The sequence below is a fragment of the Chelmon rostratus genome, chromosome 24 (assembly GCF_017976325.1).
Source record: "Chelmon rostratus isolate fCheRos1 chromosome 24, fCheRos1.pri, whole genome shotgun sequence".
Lineage (NCBI taxonomy): Eukaryota > Metazoa > Chordata > Actinopteri > Chaetodontiformes > Chaetodontidae > Chelmon > Chelmon rostratus.
This window is the reverse complement of record NC_055681.1, coordinates 8,484,690-8,504,441: the sequence shown is the minus strand read 5'-3', so window position 1 is coordinate 8,504,441 and position 19,752 is coordinate 8,484,690. Positions and strand designations below refer to the sequence as shown.

At 41.3% G+C, this 19,752-nt stretch overlaps 1 protein-coding gene across 1 annotated transcript in view; it reads right to left on the bottom strand.

Annotated features, from left to right (window-relative positions):
• Window positions 1–202: 202 nt before the first annotated feature.
• The window catches only part of LOC121627357 (neural cell adhesion molecule 2-like), a 270,448-nt gene continuing 250,898 nt past the window's right edge, over window positions 203–19,752 (bottom strand). The window contains exons 16-17 of the mRNA XM_041966221.1: window positions 12,949–13,156; window positions 203–317 (exon numbers count right to left, since the gene is read on the bottom strand). Of these exons, the coding sequence (XP_041822155.1) occupies window positions 203–317; window positions 12,949–13,156 (323 nt within the window). The remainder of the gene's footprint in view (window positions 318–12,948; window positions 13,157–19,752) is intronic.

The following is a 19,752-nucleotide window of genomic DNA, read 5'->3' as shown; positions in this document are numbered from 1 at the left end:
TTTATCACTCAGGGTGTCTAAAAGGTTGACCCTTTCTCTCTTTTTATTTTCTCCCTAGTATTTGTATTTACACATGCCTTTCACTGGGGCATTGTTATAAACAGATATGGTGTTTTACTCCATTATTTTCCAGTGTTGTACTTTCTGTGGGTTTTGGTCTCGTGATCCGAATGTTCTTATGGTGGAGAGGCGGCCGACCCTTTTATGCTTTGCTGTTGTCGGGCTTTGTGTGGATGCTGTTGTCACTGTGCACTTTGATTTCAATCGTATCTGGCTTGAGAGACTCTTTTCCATTTTCTTCCTTCAGCGGTAGTTTCCTGCGTGAGAGAAAAAAACACAGAGGTGGATGTGGGGTTCGCAGCATGTACTTTTCAAAAGGGTAATGATGAGAACTTTAAGCACACATATAATTGATGTGAGCAGGCAAAGACTTGAGATGTGAGGGAGCATGACCCTAATAATTTTCTCCACACAACTTGTTCTTTCCTGCTTTCAAGCCCACCAGTAATCACCTTTTAGACCTTTTGGTGTGTGAATGAGTTGCCCCCATAGGGATTAATGGCTGGATTTGATTGAAGTGAAAAGGCAGCAGGGATATTAAATATATATGCCTCTGCAGGGCTGCACGCAGGCCTAAATAAAGGTGCTCAGTTCAGCCTGAATGGTAAAGTAGCCGTAGAAACTGAAAGTGGTAATCAAATGAAAAGCCACAGTTTTCAAGAGTAACATCTTCTTACAGTTTGCTATGAATATTGATCGAGTATAAAGACAACACAGAAGCTTGTTTTTCAGTTTTAGTTCAGCCACATCAGAAGTGCTGTCTCAAAACAGCAAAAACATTTGGTCAACTTATCATGCACACAACTGTTCAAAAGTTTGAAATCACCTTCAACTGGATTCAGTGCAGTCAGATGGCTGAGAGAGCTGCTCTGTATTTTCTGTTGTAGAAAGCTGTCTGTGCAAATACACGTTATTTTGAATGAAGGGTTTGCAAAAATAAAAAAAAGTCTTGTTTGGTACACGGAGAACAAAAAGATGGACAATGGGTCAACCAGATAATTGAAAGGGCAGAAAGAAAGAAGAACAAAATCAGCAGTAATTGGTGAAAGAAACTGGAAGCTTCGCCTCAGAATCTGTGCAGATTTAAACAGAAACTGTTTCACTGTCAAGTGCACAAATATGTCTGTGACGAGCTGGAATTAACAGGCGAGTTGCTTCAGCAGAGCTATTCTTTCAAAATAGAAATAGAAGGTCAGTCCATGGCAAGACTGGAACATCAGCTGAACACTGTAGACAGTTTAAACCTGTTCAGTCTAACGGCTGAGGAGACTGCAGAGGGACCAGATCCAGAGAAAAACTGGATCCCAAAATATTTAGAGCCCAGTCGCACAGTCATGCTTCTAGAATGATCTGCAGACTGGAAAACTGATTCAGCATGGAAGGGTGTGTGGGGGTAAAGTTATTCCAACAATGTTCTTCCCTGCCATGCAACACTATGGGACACCTACTGAGAGGAAGTTCAAATATCAGTAATACATGTGGTGTCTGAATTAGACATTAGCTTTTTAATTAATTTCAAAATTGCCATAATTGAAGAAAGAAGAAAAACAGGCAATTCCTAACTTTTGAACAGTTGTGTTTAATAAACATGTGTGAAAAGTTATATATAAAGTCTATGACGGCAACTGACAGCACCTGGTCAACGTCAGGTAAAGGTCATGGTCTTCTTCCAATCCTGTGTCAACACTGACTTTAAGGACGAGACAGGATGTGTCACTGCTGGCTAATTTACACCACTAATATCAGCTCTGTCAGGTCCTGCTTCAGTTACTTAACTTCTGGAGGGAACCTGGTTCATATCTAGTTTTCAGATTTTTAATATTTGATTGCATGATGTGCTGACATGGTGCAAATTCCAAGGAGGGGCTAGTGAAAGGATGCATTGTGGGAGATGTAGGATACAGCGTTTTTGGAGTTCGACCAATCCTAGGGACTAAAAGAAAGGCTATCTCTGCATCTGCTGCTTTAATTTCGACTTTTCTTTTAATCATTTGTCCTTCAACTTTATGGAAGTGCAACATAAAACATCAAGAAGACCCCTCCATGGAACCTGGAGGTGAGCATGTCAGCGAATTTCCCACTCAGAGCATCACCAGTGGCTTCCCTCTGCTCACTGTCCTCTTAGCTTGGCTGCATGTTTGCTGGTTTTTCACTGTGGCGCTCTCACTTCCCTGCCTGTGTCGACCTGAATAACATCAGAGCCGGCACATCTCCCATTTGCTTTTGATTTGATTCATTTAGAGGCGAGGAAAAAAAAATCGAATATACATGCATATGTTATCAAGCAGCCATTCGATTGGCTGGCTGCCTCTTCTCGGGGGCGCTTCTTCATCAAATCCCCCGCGAATCTTGTTTCGGGGAATTCAGCAGAAGGACATCACAGCTTTGTCTTTATGATAATGTGCCACGAGATGAAAATCTGGCCAGCCTGTGCTTCCAGTGATATAAAGTACAAGAGCTTTTATCTGCGTTCAGTATACAACTTCATCCTAATGCAGTTAAAACAGAGACTGGGTCAAAACCAGAGTAGAATGATACAGCGCATAATGTGACTTAAACAGTGGCAATTTCCTCTGTGTATTAGAGTTTATGAGGTATGTGCTTTGTTTTAATCACATTTATATTCTAGTTCTACTTCCAATCATGCTGTATTTGCACATTTAAAATGGGCCACAGTTAGGCTGTAGCTGTTTAAATAAAAGCAACATAAATCCTCCTTCTATGCTATTGCAGGTGGCTCATTGTTGTATGCAAGAATTAATTTGTGGTGTCGATTCTAGTTGCTGAAGCTACTAAAATACTGAAGCCTAACCAAAAACCGCCCGTTGACAGACTGACAGCCAGCATTTATTGTGAAACTCTGAACCATGCACGGACCCACGTGGAACCAGAACTTTTTGTCATTTCGTTTTGGAAGTAAAACCATGTGCTGAAATTTCAGCGGGGGGACATCTCGAAACAATTTGTCCCTCGGCAGACACTTGCCGCTACGCCTTAACGACAAAAACACAACAATGAGCACAGAAAATACAAATATGAGGAAAATATTGAGTTGCAGCCCTTTTGGCACATCAAAGCTTCAAAATCCTTTTTCCTCCAATTCATCTTTTGGGATTGGTAGAGATTTAATAAGAGAAATCAATAAGGCCGGAGCTTTTACCTGGATTCATCTCATCTTGCCGCTTGTGTCCCTCATATTTTGCTCATCCAGTGAGTATTTGTCCGATTCTATCAAGAGATTTTGTGTTACAGGCAGAGAGAGCAGATGTAGACTTGATCCTCCTCAGCATGCTTTCAGGTGATCTGTATCAGGCTACCAGTAGGCCGGTGTTAGCACACATTACCTGAGGGCTACTCATTTCCTGAGTTCACAGGGCTGTGCTGCTTCTTACTGTGTCGTACTTCCAGCTCCTGTTAATTATTCAAGACCAGTTCACCAGCGTGCATGAGAAACATAAACCACCCATCCGTCCATTGGTGCCATCAAAGCTCTACTCCCTCTAATAGCCATGAAACAGTAAGTAATTCACATCCAGATATATAATAGGCTAACTAAATCTATGAGATAAAATGTCTTATTCTACGAGTATTCTACGGAGCCCCTAAAGTGTCATAAAGAAAAAAAAACTATTGTGCGCAGATATTAAAACGTGTGCTCGATTTAATGCACTCCTTCATTTATACAGACAGGTAACAACAACAATAGACAGCAGGCTCCGTTCACGACTTAATCTGATTTTAATACTTACCGTATTTTCCGCACTATAAGGCGCACCGGATTATAAGGCCCACCTTCAATGAATGGCTTATTTTAAAACTTTTTTCATATGTAGGCATTATAAGGCGCATAGAAAGAAACTACCGTACTGTGGTGTCTGGGGTTGCATGCATCCACTAGATCAGGGGTCGGTAACCCACGGCTCCGGAGCCGCATGCGGCTCTTTCATCCCTCTGATGCGGCTCCTGAAAATAAATAGTGAACATTTATTTAAAATGTATTTTATTTTAGCTTGTTCGTTTTGAAACAAACACCACGCACGCTCACAGATGACAGCTTATCCTGCGTAAAGATGCAGGTGACGGCGCACAGCGCTGATGTGCAGACGCTGTGCGCTGAGGTTCAGGAGCAGAAATCACATAAACCACGTTTGATTAATATTTGAATTGCCTATTATTTAGCATATATTCATATTTTTTCATTGTTCAGTGAAATAGTCATTTTATTATTCAGGTTGACAGCTGACGGCATGCGCCAGTAAAAGGATGACGGCACGCAGAGAGTGGAATACCGCTGTTACTTCGGCCACGCCCCCTGACTACGATAGCCATAATTAACCAATATTGATCCATATAAAAGGCGCATCGGATTATAAGGCGCACTGTCGGTTTTTGAGAAAATTAAAGGCTTTTAGGTTCGCCTTATAGTGCGGAAAATACGGTAAATATTAAAATCAGATTCAGACATGAACGGAGCCCGGCTGTTTATTGTTGTTGCTACCTGGCTGTATAAATGAACGAGTGCATTAAATCGAGCGCACGTTTTAAAATCTCGTGCGCACGATATATATGTTTTTTTCACTTTAGGGGCTCCGTAGTATTCTATTCAGGGTAAAACATCCCTGATTGTGGTATTTAACTTGCATCTGAAAAAAAATCTGTCAGTACAGTCCATAACTGATGTCATGGAACTTTTAATATAGCATTTATATCTCAATTACACCTCTATTTAAACTGCTCATGTACGCCACAGTGGAAAGTTTGAGCATCCAATCATGGTTTAAATGCTGTTTCATGATATTGGATTTTTTTTACTACATAAACAGTGAATTGTCAATTTTAAAAGCCATTCTATATGAGCCCAAAATCACCCCTAAACAGACCTGCTAGAATCTAGCAGGTCTGTTTACCAACTCCAAGGGAGTTTTTCAGCAGGTGAGATCATGAGTGTAAAACAGTAGCCCTGCACGACACTGTACCTAATAAGCCCAAATATTGCAATTGGCCAGAGGGGGTTCCCCTTTGGTTGATTGGTAGATGTTAAAGTTCCTGCACAGTGGAGCTAATTTCATGTCCTATTAGCTTCATGCAAACCCAGATTGGATTTATGTTCAGATGGGGAGGTTTTTCTCAACATATGGGAAGATTTTGCTGCTTGCTGTTTCCTCTCTCTTGCCAAATGAAGGGATAGCACCGACATATCAGCACAGTGTCATTAAAAGTTGATACAGAGGGGATTAGCGGAGGCTAATACGAGCTACAAGTCACAGTTTATCATGTCACCTGCTGTATTTTTTAAAAATGCATGTTCAGTGTAATCTCCACAGGCACCTGATCAAATCACACATATCTCCCACCGTCTACATGATGCTAACTTCTTAATTATGTCCATAAAAATTAATCAGGGTTCCCAGTTTCATTTTGGGCATATAGAGCTATGGAGACTCAGGAATGTTAAATAATTGAACGATACTTGGTGCCTGAGATTTTTCTTGCTGGGGCTCGCTGGGGGTTCAATTATTTTAATTTGTTGTAAACACATGAACGCATGCGGAATTTGAAAGTGAATTTCAAGCCAACTACAAAGACATCTGATGATTCCCAACTAACAGCAAAAATCTTTGTTTTAATGCTGAAAAAAGTAGTTTTGTTAAAAAAATAGTTAAAATATTAAAAATATACAGCTGTCTGATTGGAATGAACTCACTGAAGAAGACCTGAGAAACCGCAAGAAATGGCAACAAAAATGCCATCTGGACAATTTGTCCAACCAACAGTCTAAACCTCAATGGTGAAAAATGTGTGAAAATGATTGAAACAATCAAAAGGAAAAGCAGCAAATCCTCACATTTGAGAAGCTGAAACCAATCACCATCCGATTAATCGTCTAATCATTTCATACGTTTTGTGTGCAGACAGTTTCATTTGTAAAGCAACAAGTAACTTAAGATCATCTGTTAAATCCTATATGATGTATTTCTCTCTGAAATGTGGTGGAGCCGAAGTATAATGTGGCATGAGCAGACAATACTCAGGTAACGTAACTCAAATTTGTATTTAAAATGTGCTTTGAAAACCTGTTTTAGTTGAATCGTTTTGCATTTGTGCCCATAAGGAAGGAAAGTCCCCACAATGTGAGCGTGTAGATAGATTTATGTCCCTACAATGTGAGCCACACACACACACACACACACACACACACACACACACAGAGGTTACATTTAAAACAGTGTTTGGGGCACAAAGCAAACAGAAATGCGACTGGGTCTTGACAAGCCTCTTTGCTTTAAAGCCGTGAGAGAAAGCAGCTGTGTGCACCTCTTGGTGGGCTGGGGGGATGTCACAGTGTGTATGCAGATGTGTATTTGGAATATGTAAGCTTCCAAGTGACACCAAAGCACAGCAGGGGCGACTTGTTTCCTCTGCTGACGTTAATTAAGCAGCAGTCCAGCTCCGACAGGCCATAAAGGCTCACTACAATTCCTGCTTTGTGCAGAGATAAATTAGATGGCCCGGGGTCAAAGCACATAATGGGGGGCGGGGGGGTTGTTTACACTCTTATCTAATTCTTTACATTTACATTGTTCCTTCAGTAAGCATATTTTCCCGTAGCTGACACCCAGGATCTTAGAGTGAGCGTCAGATGTGGAAGTCAAGGACACTGTGACAGAGCTGCTGATGGACACTTTGACTATTCACTTGATACCTTCTCTGTTATATCAGCTTGTTTGCATGGGAGGGATGTAGAGAAACTGCTCCAAGGCCAAACACATGTATGCTCCCCCGCCCTTACAAAGTAAGGTGTGCTCACTTCAAAAGCCTTCTAGCTTTTCAAGACCACCGGCTTCTTGTTTGTTCTGGAGTTAAGATGGAGTACTGCAAGATCACACTTAATAAGATGGCAGACGTCTGAGCCTGCCGCTCCGGAGTTTGAAATTGAAGCGCTCTCGACATGTCAATAACGCAAACTGTGTTGTCTCCTACAAAGTCTGCATAATCAATCTGTATCTCTATAGTGATGTGGAGTTTTTTTTACCAGCACGACAAAGACAAAGAGGGGAAAAATGTGCTTGCTTGCATAATAAAATGCAATGTAGTGCAAACGTTGAAGCAGTAATTACGGTAGGGCAACAAATCATGGATGACTGACCAAAGCAGTTACAATCCATCAATTTTAATTAATTCACTGTGCCTTTAATTTCATTTTCTGCAACACAACGTCCCAAACCTAAGCATTTAATGTATACGTGTGAGAACCATCCTCATCTAGCTGTGACAAGAACACATTTCCACTAATTATACTGTAATAAACTGTATAAAAGGAATTAAAAAATCATCTACACTTGTCCTTCCACAAACCAATGAATAAATAACTATAAAAAGAATAGCTTTATAGCATAGAGGTTTGTGCTAGTGTCGTGCTCATTAATTTTCTTGCAGATTATAAACTTGTAATAACTTTATTTCTCAGCTAAATAAATAAAAATTTATGACAGTTTGCACACTCTGAACTGCCTGTTCAAACTCAAACTTGAATTCTCCTGGACGTGTAAAAAGCATGTCTTAGCCTCAAGGCTGCTGGGTGGGCGTCTCCATGGCAGCTGGGGTTGCTACGAGACATTTTTTCAACAAGCTTACATAGTGTTCAGCGATTTAAGACATCTGTCCCTTTGCAACATCCAACAATTGGGAGCGGCCTTCATGTTGAGGTTGACCATATTTTCAAACCCCCAACCAGGACCCTTAGTGCACCACATGTGCTTGACAAAGGTTTTTTCATCAGGATGGGCGCAATTATCTTGGGCATGACCGCTAACTATTAGCATACTGGCAGGTTCGGTCAGAAAGAGCCGCGAGCCGCTGATTCTTAGCAATATATGTTGGGTTATTGTGTAAGGTAACACATGTAATCTATGTAAGCACTGAAAGCAATTATAATTTTATAATTATTATTTTAATTGTGGTGAAAACTGGGACAGTTTGGTAGCGAATGTTGAAAACCGGGACATTTTGGCATTTCACGGATATTCATCTTGGACAATCTGGGACGTCCGGTCACTGTATTTATCCTGACTAATTTATATTAGCTAGCAAGTTAGGCTAACTAACTTCCACAGAAATCAGACGCTGCCCAGCCTAACCAGCCAACATTAGCACCGATTTCCACTAGATGTTACATTTCATTCAAGCTACACTTTTTGATTCATCGCCAGCTCCTGCACACTCAACGCTATGTTCATCCCACTGTATACAAAGGAGGGGGCTAGCTAGCATTAGGGGTGTAATGTAGTAACATGCAGAGCAATGCTAAACGGGAAGGCTAAAATCACAGACGAGACTAAGTGGCTAACAGCTATTTTTGAAACCCTGTCAGTTGGAATTAAAGTGATTTTTTTAGTCGACAGACATATTGCACCGATCGAATTATAGTGCCTGCGTTGTCAGTCAGAACCAAAAATAAACCAAAAATTCCCACACCCGAGTGAACAGGAAATCAGCTGGGTGATCACTGCAGAAAAAGAAATAAAACTAGTACCCCATTTAAAACATACATACATGCTCATTTCTTTGCAAAAAAGTTTGTCAAAGTTTGAGCGTCCAGATTGCAGATAGTGACACTAATGGAGGTGAATTCTGTTCAGAAAGTAAACAGACGAATCCTGGAAGCTGCAGCTTGTTTCATCTCTAAGACCTGAGGCAGCTGTGGTGTGTGGAGTTTCTTTCTTCCTTTTACAACGTTAAAGCACACATTGTTCGTGGACAGACAGTGATCCAGCACTGCTTACTGTGTAAACTGGCAAAAGTCTAAATAGAATTATCAAATTGCAACTCAAAGTATGGATTTTTGTTCAGTGTCTGACACTGTTGCAGAAATGCTTCTTTATCTTTCCATCGCTGCAGGATACAGGCGCCTCAACCGTAATCTGGCATTCTGTTTCATATTTCCTGCCCTCAGTCATCACAGTATGAAGACACTCAAAAGTCTGGTCTACTCTGCGTCAAATCTGTCACTGAGCCTGTCTTCTAATCCCTGAAGTCTGAGTAAACAGCACACGCTTCACTGACGTCAGCACAAACCTCTCCTGCATCACCTGAACATGAAAACTGTCACTGTGCCACGATACGCTATCACACTGTGACATTATTTGTTTTTGGCGCTGAAAGAAACTGGAGAAAAAAGGGAAGTGACACGTTATTCAGCCTGAACCTTTTGTCACCTGCAGGCACTCTAATACCGACTCAAATGAAGCTCTGTGTTCATGTCAAGACTGAACTTCTGCATGACGCTGTTCCTCAGGTGTGTACTGGGCTACTGAAGGGCCACACAGGTGCACAGATCCAACCCTGGATCACTAATTGACAGTTTGGGACTGGACTGTGACCATCACCAGGAAAATGCTCAAAATTCTAGACTTCCTAAAACTGGGAAGGTAAAAAAAATTGATTTATTTGTTGAATTTTCCTACATTTAAGTGCTTAAATATGTGCAATTTCAGTTTTCCTAAAGCATGAAAAATATAAATGTGTTATGTAGCACTACATGCTAGTGCAATAAATCAGTGTTTCAAGGTGTGTGTCTTTTCCATCCGTCCACAGACATAGCCGCACGCAGTCAAGAACTTACACTTAACACTTAAAAAGCGGATCGACTTTTGAAGTCAGTGGGGCCACGGCGAACACGTCCGAGTCTTTTAACTTTTCCTGAGGCAGACACAGTCTGACCCGACTGATCTCGGCACAATTTGACGGATTCATAACAGATCGACGGCCTCACATCCTCCATCATCTTCTGGTCCGCTGGTCCTTTCCAGTTCAAACCACACTGCTGAGAGGGCAGCTGGCCGCTCGGCTCCAGCGACAGCCTCCACCCAGTGTCTTCAAAATCTCTACCCACGCACACACTCCTCAGCTCACGTCCCCCAAACACAAACACCTTCTGATCTGTGTCACTTATCACCCTCGTAATTTAAAGCTCACCCCATGCTATTTGTCACTGAGCACACTCTTATCGATATCATTGATATTTCTGCGCAGGGATTGCTGGTCTTTCCCACTTATTACCCCTCAGCACCTTCAGACTCGCACTATTGACATCATGCAAACAAAGAAAGGTTGTCAGAGCTTTGCATTATCCCAAGTGTTTTCTCATTATACTCACTTTAGCTCAGAGGTATGACTCATTGTATACATTAATGTTAATGCATTACCTCATTCTCTCTACACTCGCTGAAAGAAAAATTCAATTTCTATCCAGCTGGAGTCCAGTTTTTGCAGTCATGGCCATCATTCCTGTCTCACCTACGAATCCAATGTCACTGCACAGAAATCCAGAGATCCGAAGACGCGAGTGCAACAGCACCACAGTACAGCTTAATGGGAGCTGACACAACCAGAAATAATACTACTGATCTGATTGGCTCTTGTGACAGTAACTTTGCTAAATATTAGCCACAATTATATCACAGGGTGAAGAATATAGATTTCCACATATTTATAGAGATATTTTATATTCTGGCCACTGCAGACGTAGCAGGTGGAGTACACCTGGTTGGGAATAACAGTTATAAATCATGTATTTTGAGGTGAAACTGACAATGAACACACCTGAGAAGTCTGTTAAAATTATCCATTGTGTTATACAGCTGCATGCACATGTGACATAACCATACATTAATTAGTGCTGCAGCCCTACAAGATCTAATTGATATAAAGATGGTGGCTATTAGCTGACATCTACCTTTGTTTTCACTTTTAGATCAGCTGTTTCTGACCTCTTTGACCTGTGACCCCTTCTCACGGGTTGCATATAAGTGGTGAGTACTTCCACTGAAGAGTGATTCTTCCCTATTGGCTGTTCAGATTGTTTCATTTGAATAACTGCCGCAAGCCCTGCTATGTAAGAAAAGAGGGAAAAATTAATCTACATTTGTGTAGTATCATCTTGTGACCCCCTAAGATGGGTTCAACTCCTGGGCTGGGAATCAGTGGTTGAGATAATATGGTGAAGGGATCATTCTGGCATTTCACAAGTTGGGTCTTATTTTCATAGGTTTAGCCTGCATTTCTATCAGCTTTGTTAACTCTGGTCCCAGATCTCCATGACCCCACCGTTTTTGCACAATAAGTACAGCCAGGGTTAGCTCTACATGGGTTGGGACACCATAAATGTATAACAGAGAGTTACAAACTATGCGATTTAAAAGATGTGGGCATTTAGCAGTCAGACAGATCCTAACAAAAAAACTTCTGGGCTGCATGATGGGAAATGTAGGATGTGGACCATTTACATTTGTCTCTTGTTCGTCCTTTAAATTTAGGCAAGAGTATCCCTTTAATTTGTGATAGACAATGCCCCAAATGCATTTTAAAGCTGTGTCCATGAATCGGTATCTCAGCAACAAAGCTGCAGGAGAAAAATCATAAACGATATGAATGATGGACAAAGTCTGATAAAAAGACCCAGACTGTAAAAGAAATATAGAGCTATACCACCCCTGCCTGTCTCGACCATTTTGCACCATTCAGCTGCAATTTATGGGAAGCACAGCCCCACACTGTACATCTGTGACCTTGCTTTGTATTTGTGATGTGACTATACTAAATTATCAACTCTAATACAGCCATAAAGAAGTTGTTGCGGCAACACAGAGCTTCACACAGCCTGTAAATGCCTGTGTGAGTTGCTGCTACAGTGCCTGCTCTAACATAAAGCTGAGGCACATTCTGCATGCTGTCTAGGCAGGCAGGCAGTCAGTCAGCCCTCCAGCACTGTGAGCTTAGTGACTCAGCAAAAGTCAACCTCCCCTCCCTCCTCTGCCCTCTCTCTGCATCCAGACACTGGGCTGGCACACTGACAGGTTTAACACAAAAATGGCACTGCTGAGGCCAATGAATCACACTCTGTGGGTGCTGTCTCACAAACCCCTGGTTTGGCCAGCACCCTGCATAAAACGCTACTGGGATTAAATCTGAAAATCGATTGTACTATGAATTTTATAGGGTGTAGGCTTTTAAATTGCGTGCTGTCTGATGAGAAGGAAAAAAAGGCAAAGTATGTGTTTGCCCATCTTTGACGTTTATGCAGTGACATGAGACCATTTGCATGCAATTATGTAAATACAGAGGTACACACACAGCATGGTAGCACATGAAGCTGAGATTTCATGCATGCACATCATGAATGCACACGTACGCACAATGCATGCAAAAGAGATACTTCAAAGGTGAACTCACAGCACATTGTACGAAATGCACGGATGCCAGTGAAGAAGACATAATCAAAGACATACGGTGGCTGAAAGGGTGGTTGGGCGGCTGTTGTAGGTGTACCTACAGTAAATGGTAGAAATAAGTCTCCTTTCCTCACCTTTTTCTCATCCACAGTAAATAAGAGGATTCTAGGCTATCCATGACAGGAGTGTCACTGTGCTACTCACATCTGCTTGAGAGGTGAGACTTAATCTTGCAAAACGATTGAGAGGAGCACAAAGAATGGAAAACTGATAACAATTTATGACACTTCTAGAGAGTAATAGCTTAAAATCCTTGACTAAATGGGGACCTAATTCTCATTTTCTGAGAAACATAAAGGTACTTTTTTCTGTCTAAAGCTAGTTATAGAACATTTTGGAACAAATGTATTAACATCTTTTTTATAGATGTGTATTCATCCATTCAGACTTTTCAGTTCATTGTTCCACAAGATTCCATTGCAAAAACAGCAGTTGACAGAATGACCCAATGCAGCCCACAAGCATTAAGATACACCCACAGCAGATGCTCCCTCTGCAAGCATGAATGACCTGGTGACTGGCAAACATTGGTACAAACTGCTACCATAGGAGTTAAAGAACCTGAGGAAAAAACATATAAAAGGAAAAAAGAACTCACAGGTAGGCGGCCTTGCCCTCCTCTATTTCTTTGCCTTTGCCGCTGGTGGCTGTTTTCTTGCTGCACAGCGTGCGCATGATGCACATCAGCAGGCCGCAGTGACGCAGGAAGAAGCAGCTGACGTCCACCAGCACGAGGAGCAGCAGCAGCGCTCCCAGGCCGAGGCCCACCACCGCCCCCAGCCCCAGGCCGCTGAACAGGGATTCTGCTAAGGCAGTGAAACACACACAGCAAGGGGAAAACACTGTTAGCAATTTTCGTTCATACACTTATTTTCTCAGATGCACACAGAGGTCGGGGTCGGGCGTGGAGCAGCTTCACTGCAGCTGGTAGGTGTTCATCAGCCGGCTCAAGGACGCGTCCTCAGGTCTGGCGCCCGCTGAGACGAGGCCTGACCTCTGGCTGAAGGTCAGCTACGCCCACCTAAATCCATACATGGAGGGTATAACAGTACTGTAAAGTGTGAGGCCAGAGAACTATAGAACTGTACCAAACAAAGCACACTCACCCTGAAGAACTTTCACTGTTGTTACTTTCAAAACCACCTGAAGGTCAGTGAATTTCTCCACAGCCGGTTGGAGAGTTTCCAACACACAGATAAATCCTAATCCACAACGCCTTGTCTCGACGCAATCCTCAGCAGAGAATCTTGATTATAAGTGCGATTCCACCAAATCTCCTCCAAAACACGTCGATTTCAGCCTCGCAAGCTTTTTTATAAACAGTCGACGGGATAAAAGTTTCACCAGAGCTCTGAAACAGGTGGAAAAGCTTTTACTTGGTGATTTGTTTGTGATATCAGAAGCTTTGCAGCTTCCTGTCCGTTTAAGAACACAGTAATCTTTTTCGACAAAACTGATCCTTGAGCATTTTCTTGGCCTGAAACTACAAAACAAAACTCATTTTTTTCCCTCTGTATTTGCCCTCAGGCCCCGCATCCACCTTCTCTGTCTTGTGCCAAGTGTCAACATCTCTGATTCCACAGGTGCAGAAGTCAGTGCATAATTCCAGCTCCACGGTACCACGCTGCAGCTCAAGGTAGCCAGCGTCAGCATTACCATACTGATGCTTCAGCCCCTGTGTCCACTGGGTGCCTCTTATTTTGTAGCTTGCAGCACTAAACAGATTCACGTGGGAAGAAAAGTGGGAACTTTCAGCTCAGTGTTGAATCACTTTCTCCCTGTTCGGTCAGCACTCTAAAAACACACCAAGCTCTCAGCTCGGTCTGGAACAAGCGGCAGGCAGGCCTGCTTTCAATTGAAGGTAATGAGAAAATGAAGGTAGAGCAGCAAAGAGAGGCTCCCAGCGGGCACAGCTGAATAGAGTTGTGCCCTTAAGTGATCCTGGGGTTGAACAAACTGAATATCCACTGGAGGATCAGTGCTGACAGCTGGAGGTCAGACCCTGCCAGGAATAATCAGCGATAGAAGAGTGAAACTGCATGAACTTTCCTACTTAAGATTGCTCTCATATGGGTGTTCAGTAGCCCGTGAGTTAAAAAAAGGGATCAGACATTAATATGAAGGTGTATGCACCCAGAGATGGCCCCTCGTGAGCGAGGAGTGAACGTTGCAGCTTTCCTTCCACTGTCTCCTCTCTCCTGTGTGGCAGAAAGTGAACGTGAGCTGAATGCAGTAACTAGCCTCCAGCCACTTTTCCCACACTCTCACGGACGAACTATATATATATATATATATATATATATATATATATATATATATATATATATATATATATATATATATATACAGATATTTGGGAACATTTTGGTGGATTTTACATGCATTTAAAATGTGTGGCCAGAAAAACCAAACAGTCTCATAATAAACTACAAATTCTTTGAAAGCACGAAGTCTCAAGATTCTGTCAGCGTAAAACATTTTAAAGGCCCTGACATCGCTTTGCAACAAGAGTGCGTAAAGGACACAACATCAGAATAAAATGTAAAAAACTACACATCAAAAAACCAAGCAAAACATTTTTACCATGTTTGTGCCTTTGAAGATTAGGTTCAGTGTCACTTTGATTGAAATCTGACTATTTGATAGTAAACTGCAAAGAGCTGCTTTTCAGAAGGGACCAGCATCACGACTCTAGTCAAAGAGTTTCAGGAGAATCAATCATTTTATTTTGGGTGAGTCACTTTAACACTTACACACACACAGAGGTTGCCTGTCATGAATTAAAGGAATTTTCCAGTTATTTTAGTAATGTACGTCCATGAAATTAGAAGAGTTGCCAGATTTTAACAGGACATGCTGAAATCTATGCAGCAGAGGCCAAAAGATCCTGACTTTTAGTCTCTTGTATTGCTGCAAAAATGCAGGATCCTTCATTTCCAACAATGCCTTTCATTAGACTGTCTGTGCTGAGGAAAAGTCCATGTCTTTTCCCCAGTTTATTTATGAAAGCTTTCTGTTAAAAGAGACAGGCGGGGTGGAGGTGGAGTTCCCCTTTAAGATCTACCATCATACAAATCAGGCCATTAGCATTTGGACAGTGACACAATTGTGTCTGACTGTCTAATCCAGAACATGGGAGCTGGAATGAAACAATAACAATAAGACAATGACACAATAAGGCTGTATTTCCTACACTGTTTGGAAAACTCCCTCAGATTAAAGCTGAGAGTCAACACTTTAACCTCACAGCCACTGTTTCATTTCAAATCCACTGTGTCAGAGCACTGAGCCAAAACAACAAAAGTGTGCGGATTTCCACGCACTCGAACTCCACACTGGAAGTTGTTACTGCGTGGCACAACCCAAATGACTCTCATGTCGGTGACTTTGTTCTTGACTTAGAGCTGAGACTGCAGACAGCCGAGGCTGGCAGCGAGTCAAAGCGCAGAGAGACAGACACAAAACCAGAGAGGGAGAGAGAACCTTGTGGCAAAAGGAACTCTAATTAAAACACTTTGCGTTTTTCGTGAATCCCGGGATGTGGGATTTGAAACTGGATCAATATTTTCTCACTGCCACGGGCTACTGTTTTGTATCTCACCTTCTGAAAGTTTATCCGAGTTAATTTGGCTGCAGAAGCCACAGATTTAGAGGTGGATAAACAACACCTATCCAGCTCCCCTGAAGCACTCACATATTCCAGAAGACAAAGAGAATACTAATCCATTCGTTAAGGCGCTCTTTTTCATCAGAAGACCACGGTGCCCTGAAGCTTTCATATCGATGTTTACATTTTTATATCTCATGAAGCCTTGGTCTGTTTTATGCAATCGTGACACTGCAAACAAGGAGCACTTGTAGTCATTTTCAGGCAGAATTATTGTACAATGTAAAAAAATAACTCATCAAACATTGGCTGTGGTTTGGCCCTGTGGTGTGTGTTTCCAATATCAAGTGCAAGCATTAACTCCGAAATTGAAAAGTAGTAGACTCTCCTTTATTTGAAGGAATGTTCAAAGTATTTATTTGCCTGGATAAAGATTTTTGGAAAGTGTCATTTTTTGGGGATGTCAGCAAAAGCTCTTCAGCATGAAAGACTGAAATCCACAGACATCAGACTTTCATCCGATAAGAGGTATTTCTCTGAAGTGCTTAGCAGCGGCTTGACAGTTTGAGGTTGGATTGATATATTACATGCTTGTTTACTTGTATCCATTTTGCCAACCGTTTTATTCCCAAGTTTGGAAATAATTAAAGAAAAAATGCATTAAAATACAAGGGGAGCATTCTTGGCTGAAGGAGCACCTCAAAAGTTTCTATCAACATATCAGCTATTATTGTGAGTGTAGGACACGATGCATTACAGACATGGAGAGATGGCACCTACGGTGGCCTGCAGGTGCAAAACAACAGTGGACAAAACAGAAAAACTTCACAATGTACAAAGATATTGCAGAAAACCTGAAATTTCACAAAATACATCAATACATTTAGAAAACACACCAAAACTGAAAGCAAAATGACATGCATGTCTTTTCTGAAATAATATTATAATTAATCATTATTTATTCAAAATGTGTTTCATCCATTGTCATCGTTTTTTGCACCTCAGGGTAGGTGCTAAAATGATCAGAGGTTTACTGAATGTTGTTTTAACATGTGACAATGCAGCAGAGCAGCATTCTAGACATCACTTTAGCTTCTGTAGCTCAATGCAAACTCTAATTCAGCATTTCTGTCTTTGCTAAACATCTTTCAGACTTTCATGGACCAGCACTCACAACAGCACCTACCATTAAAAACTGAAACCCCTGTCATTTAACCAAAGTCAAACTGCCAACTACCTCTCTCACCTGCATCATTACAATTTGTTTTGTCCATATCCATAAAATTCATCAACATCCCCGTCTAAAGTCCCCTTTTCAACTTGTTAGCTGGAATCTCTGCCATCTAAAAGCTTCAAGTTTAACCCCCGGTGGTCTAGGGCTGATGGGGAATGGTGTTTATGAAAGAACATTTTTTTAATTTAGACCTACAGTGTGAGCTGAGCCACACAAGATTGTGTGGAGAAGGCTGGATTTTAAGTATGCATCTAATTTGCCCTTCTATTGCGATAATATTTGAAATATTGCAATCAAAAAAACAATCATCTCAGTTGTATTGAAGTCCTACACCTTCAGGTTGAGGTCAGGATCCAGCAGCTGCTCTGCAAACTGAACAGGTAAAAGTACATTCCTGCACAGAACATTCCTACAGAAGGCAAACAATCCAAGTCTGCCAGCTGGGTGTCTTTATGAATTTGTGAATGGAGACCTGTACATGTCGGCATTGTAAAGGGAAAGGAATTTAAAATGTTTCAAGGAAAATTCTCCAATGTTGTGTTTAGAGCTGCCTGAGATTTATTTTTGCTACATTATTCTGTGAGCCAGAAACAAGAAGCCTTCCTTAATGACACAGCTCAGATCTCTGCATGAGGAATTAAAGCATGACAAGCGGCTTAGCTTTAAATTCAATAAACAGAGATGACACACAGCCAAACAAGTGTGTGGCCATGAGTCAAACTGTTTTCAAGTTATCAGCCGAGGTGCCTCCCAACAACTAACACTGTTAATAAAAAACATTATGATGAGAGGAAAACCAGAGGACGCTGTTTATGCATACTGACGTGAAAGGTAAAATACAATAAATATGTTCAACATTATGCTGTTTTTCAGTAATTCACAGTATTCCTGACAAACATTCATGCGGTCATGTATGGTTATGGTTGCATTACAGTTTGTAATGCTAGAGTCATGAGAAGTAATGGGGTCATTTCTGTGTCTGTGGCAATGCTGTGCTCATCCTGTACTGAATGATCACCTGCACTCAAACTGATGCAAGAGGTGGCAGCAGCTGTGAAAACTGTCCTCCTGCCACAGCCCACAGGTCAGAGCAGTAAACTGCCTGCAGGGGTTTAAAGGCTAAAGCTGCACACTGGATATAAACACAACCCTGACTGAAAAAAAAAAAAACAGAATGTGAAAACGTGCTAATCCTTTCTAACATTAACACAACTGAAAACAGCACAAAGACAATATATTTACTGTTTGACCTCATCAGCTTCATTGATTTTTGTAAATATCTGCTTATTCTGAGTTGGGCCAGGAGCAACAAAAAAACAACAGGGAAAATTGTGGAATGCACCAAAAACAAAAAGGTTCATTGGTGACAGGTGATTATATTATATTTTTATTTACATTTAATGGAGCGCCCCAGTTTTGGAATCAGGGTTGCATCATTGTCCTGCTCAAGATAGAGAAAGAGTAAAACTAGATTATTTATTCAAAGGCATGCTGCATTCGCAAATTAAATCTGTAAACATGTCCACATCTGTATAATTCCATGTGCAGAAGATGTTAGGAGTTAATTGTTGAGTTTCATGTATTTTAAAGGCCCTTCTGGGGACTGATGTTGCACTATTAATGCTTTGGTATGTGCAGTCTGTGGTCTGTGCAAGCATCTCATACGAGCCATATTTCTATTCATTGTTAGGAAGCGACCTCTGGTACGTACAACTATTGCGACGGGAGCTGATTGACGTCAGAGCACTAATTAGTTTCCTCCCTTTCTGTTACTCTTTGCTCCTTCTTGTTCTTTCTGTCATTTATTTTCAGACCTTGTTTTAAGACGCAAAGACCAGTTCTAATTCTGTCTTTTAATTCATACCAATGAATTAATACTCTTTTGGATGACTCCTTCATCGCTGTTGTTGTATTATGTTGATGTGTGCCTTAGGTTGTTGTTTTGAACTTATTAAAATATACATTACTTACACAGATTAAATTTAATATAATATGAACAAAATTGAAAACTAGCACCACTCCCTCATCGATTTAATGAGCACCACATAAAGACAACACAGTAGCTGAACAGTAGCTGTATCTGAGCTCTGTGGAACAGATCTGGGATCAGGTGTGAAAGGCTTTAAAACAACACTGCACACAAATGCTCAACGCAATTATTTCTACATGGTAATGCAAGCTCAATTACTGTTCTCCAGTTTGTTGTATTATTAATAAGCCAGTAGTTATTTTTAAGGGGCATTTCCAGGACTATAACAATTGTTATTGTTTATGTGTAATATTAAAGTTGCTTATTGTGTCTCCTTCCCTCAGGGTGCTGTTTGATGGCACCTGCTGCTGTTGTTAAAGGGAACGAGTGAGCCCGTGGATAATAGCAGAGGGGAGAGTGTGTTAACGTTGCTGGCAGTGATTAAAGATTTATTCAAAGAGGAAATATTAGCACAGCCTGTCTGTCTTCTGATGCATTTGATTGTGTGAGCTGATGTTGTGCTTCTTGTGTTTTTAATGTATGTTTCTTGCTGCTTCGGGGCTGGAGCTCCCTTGACGAAGAGATCTGTGGT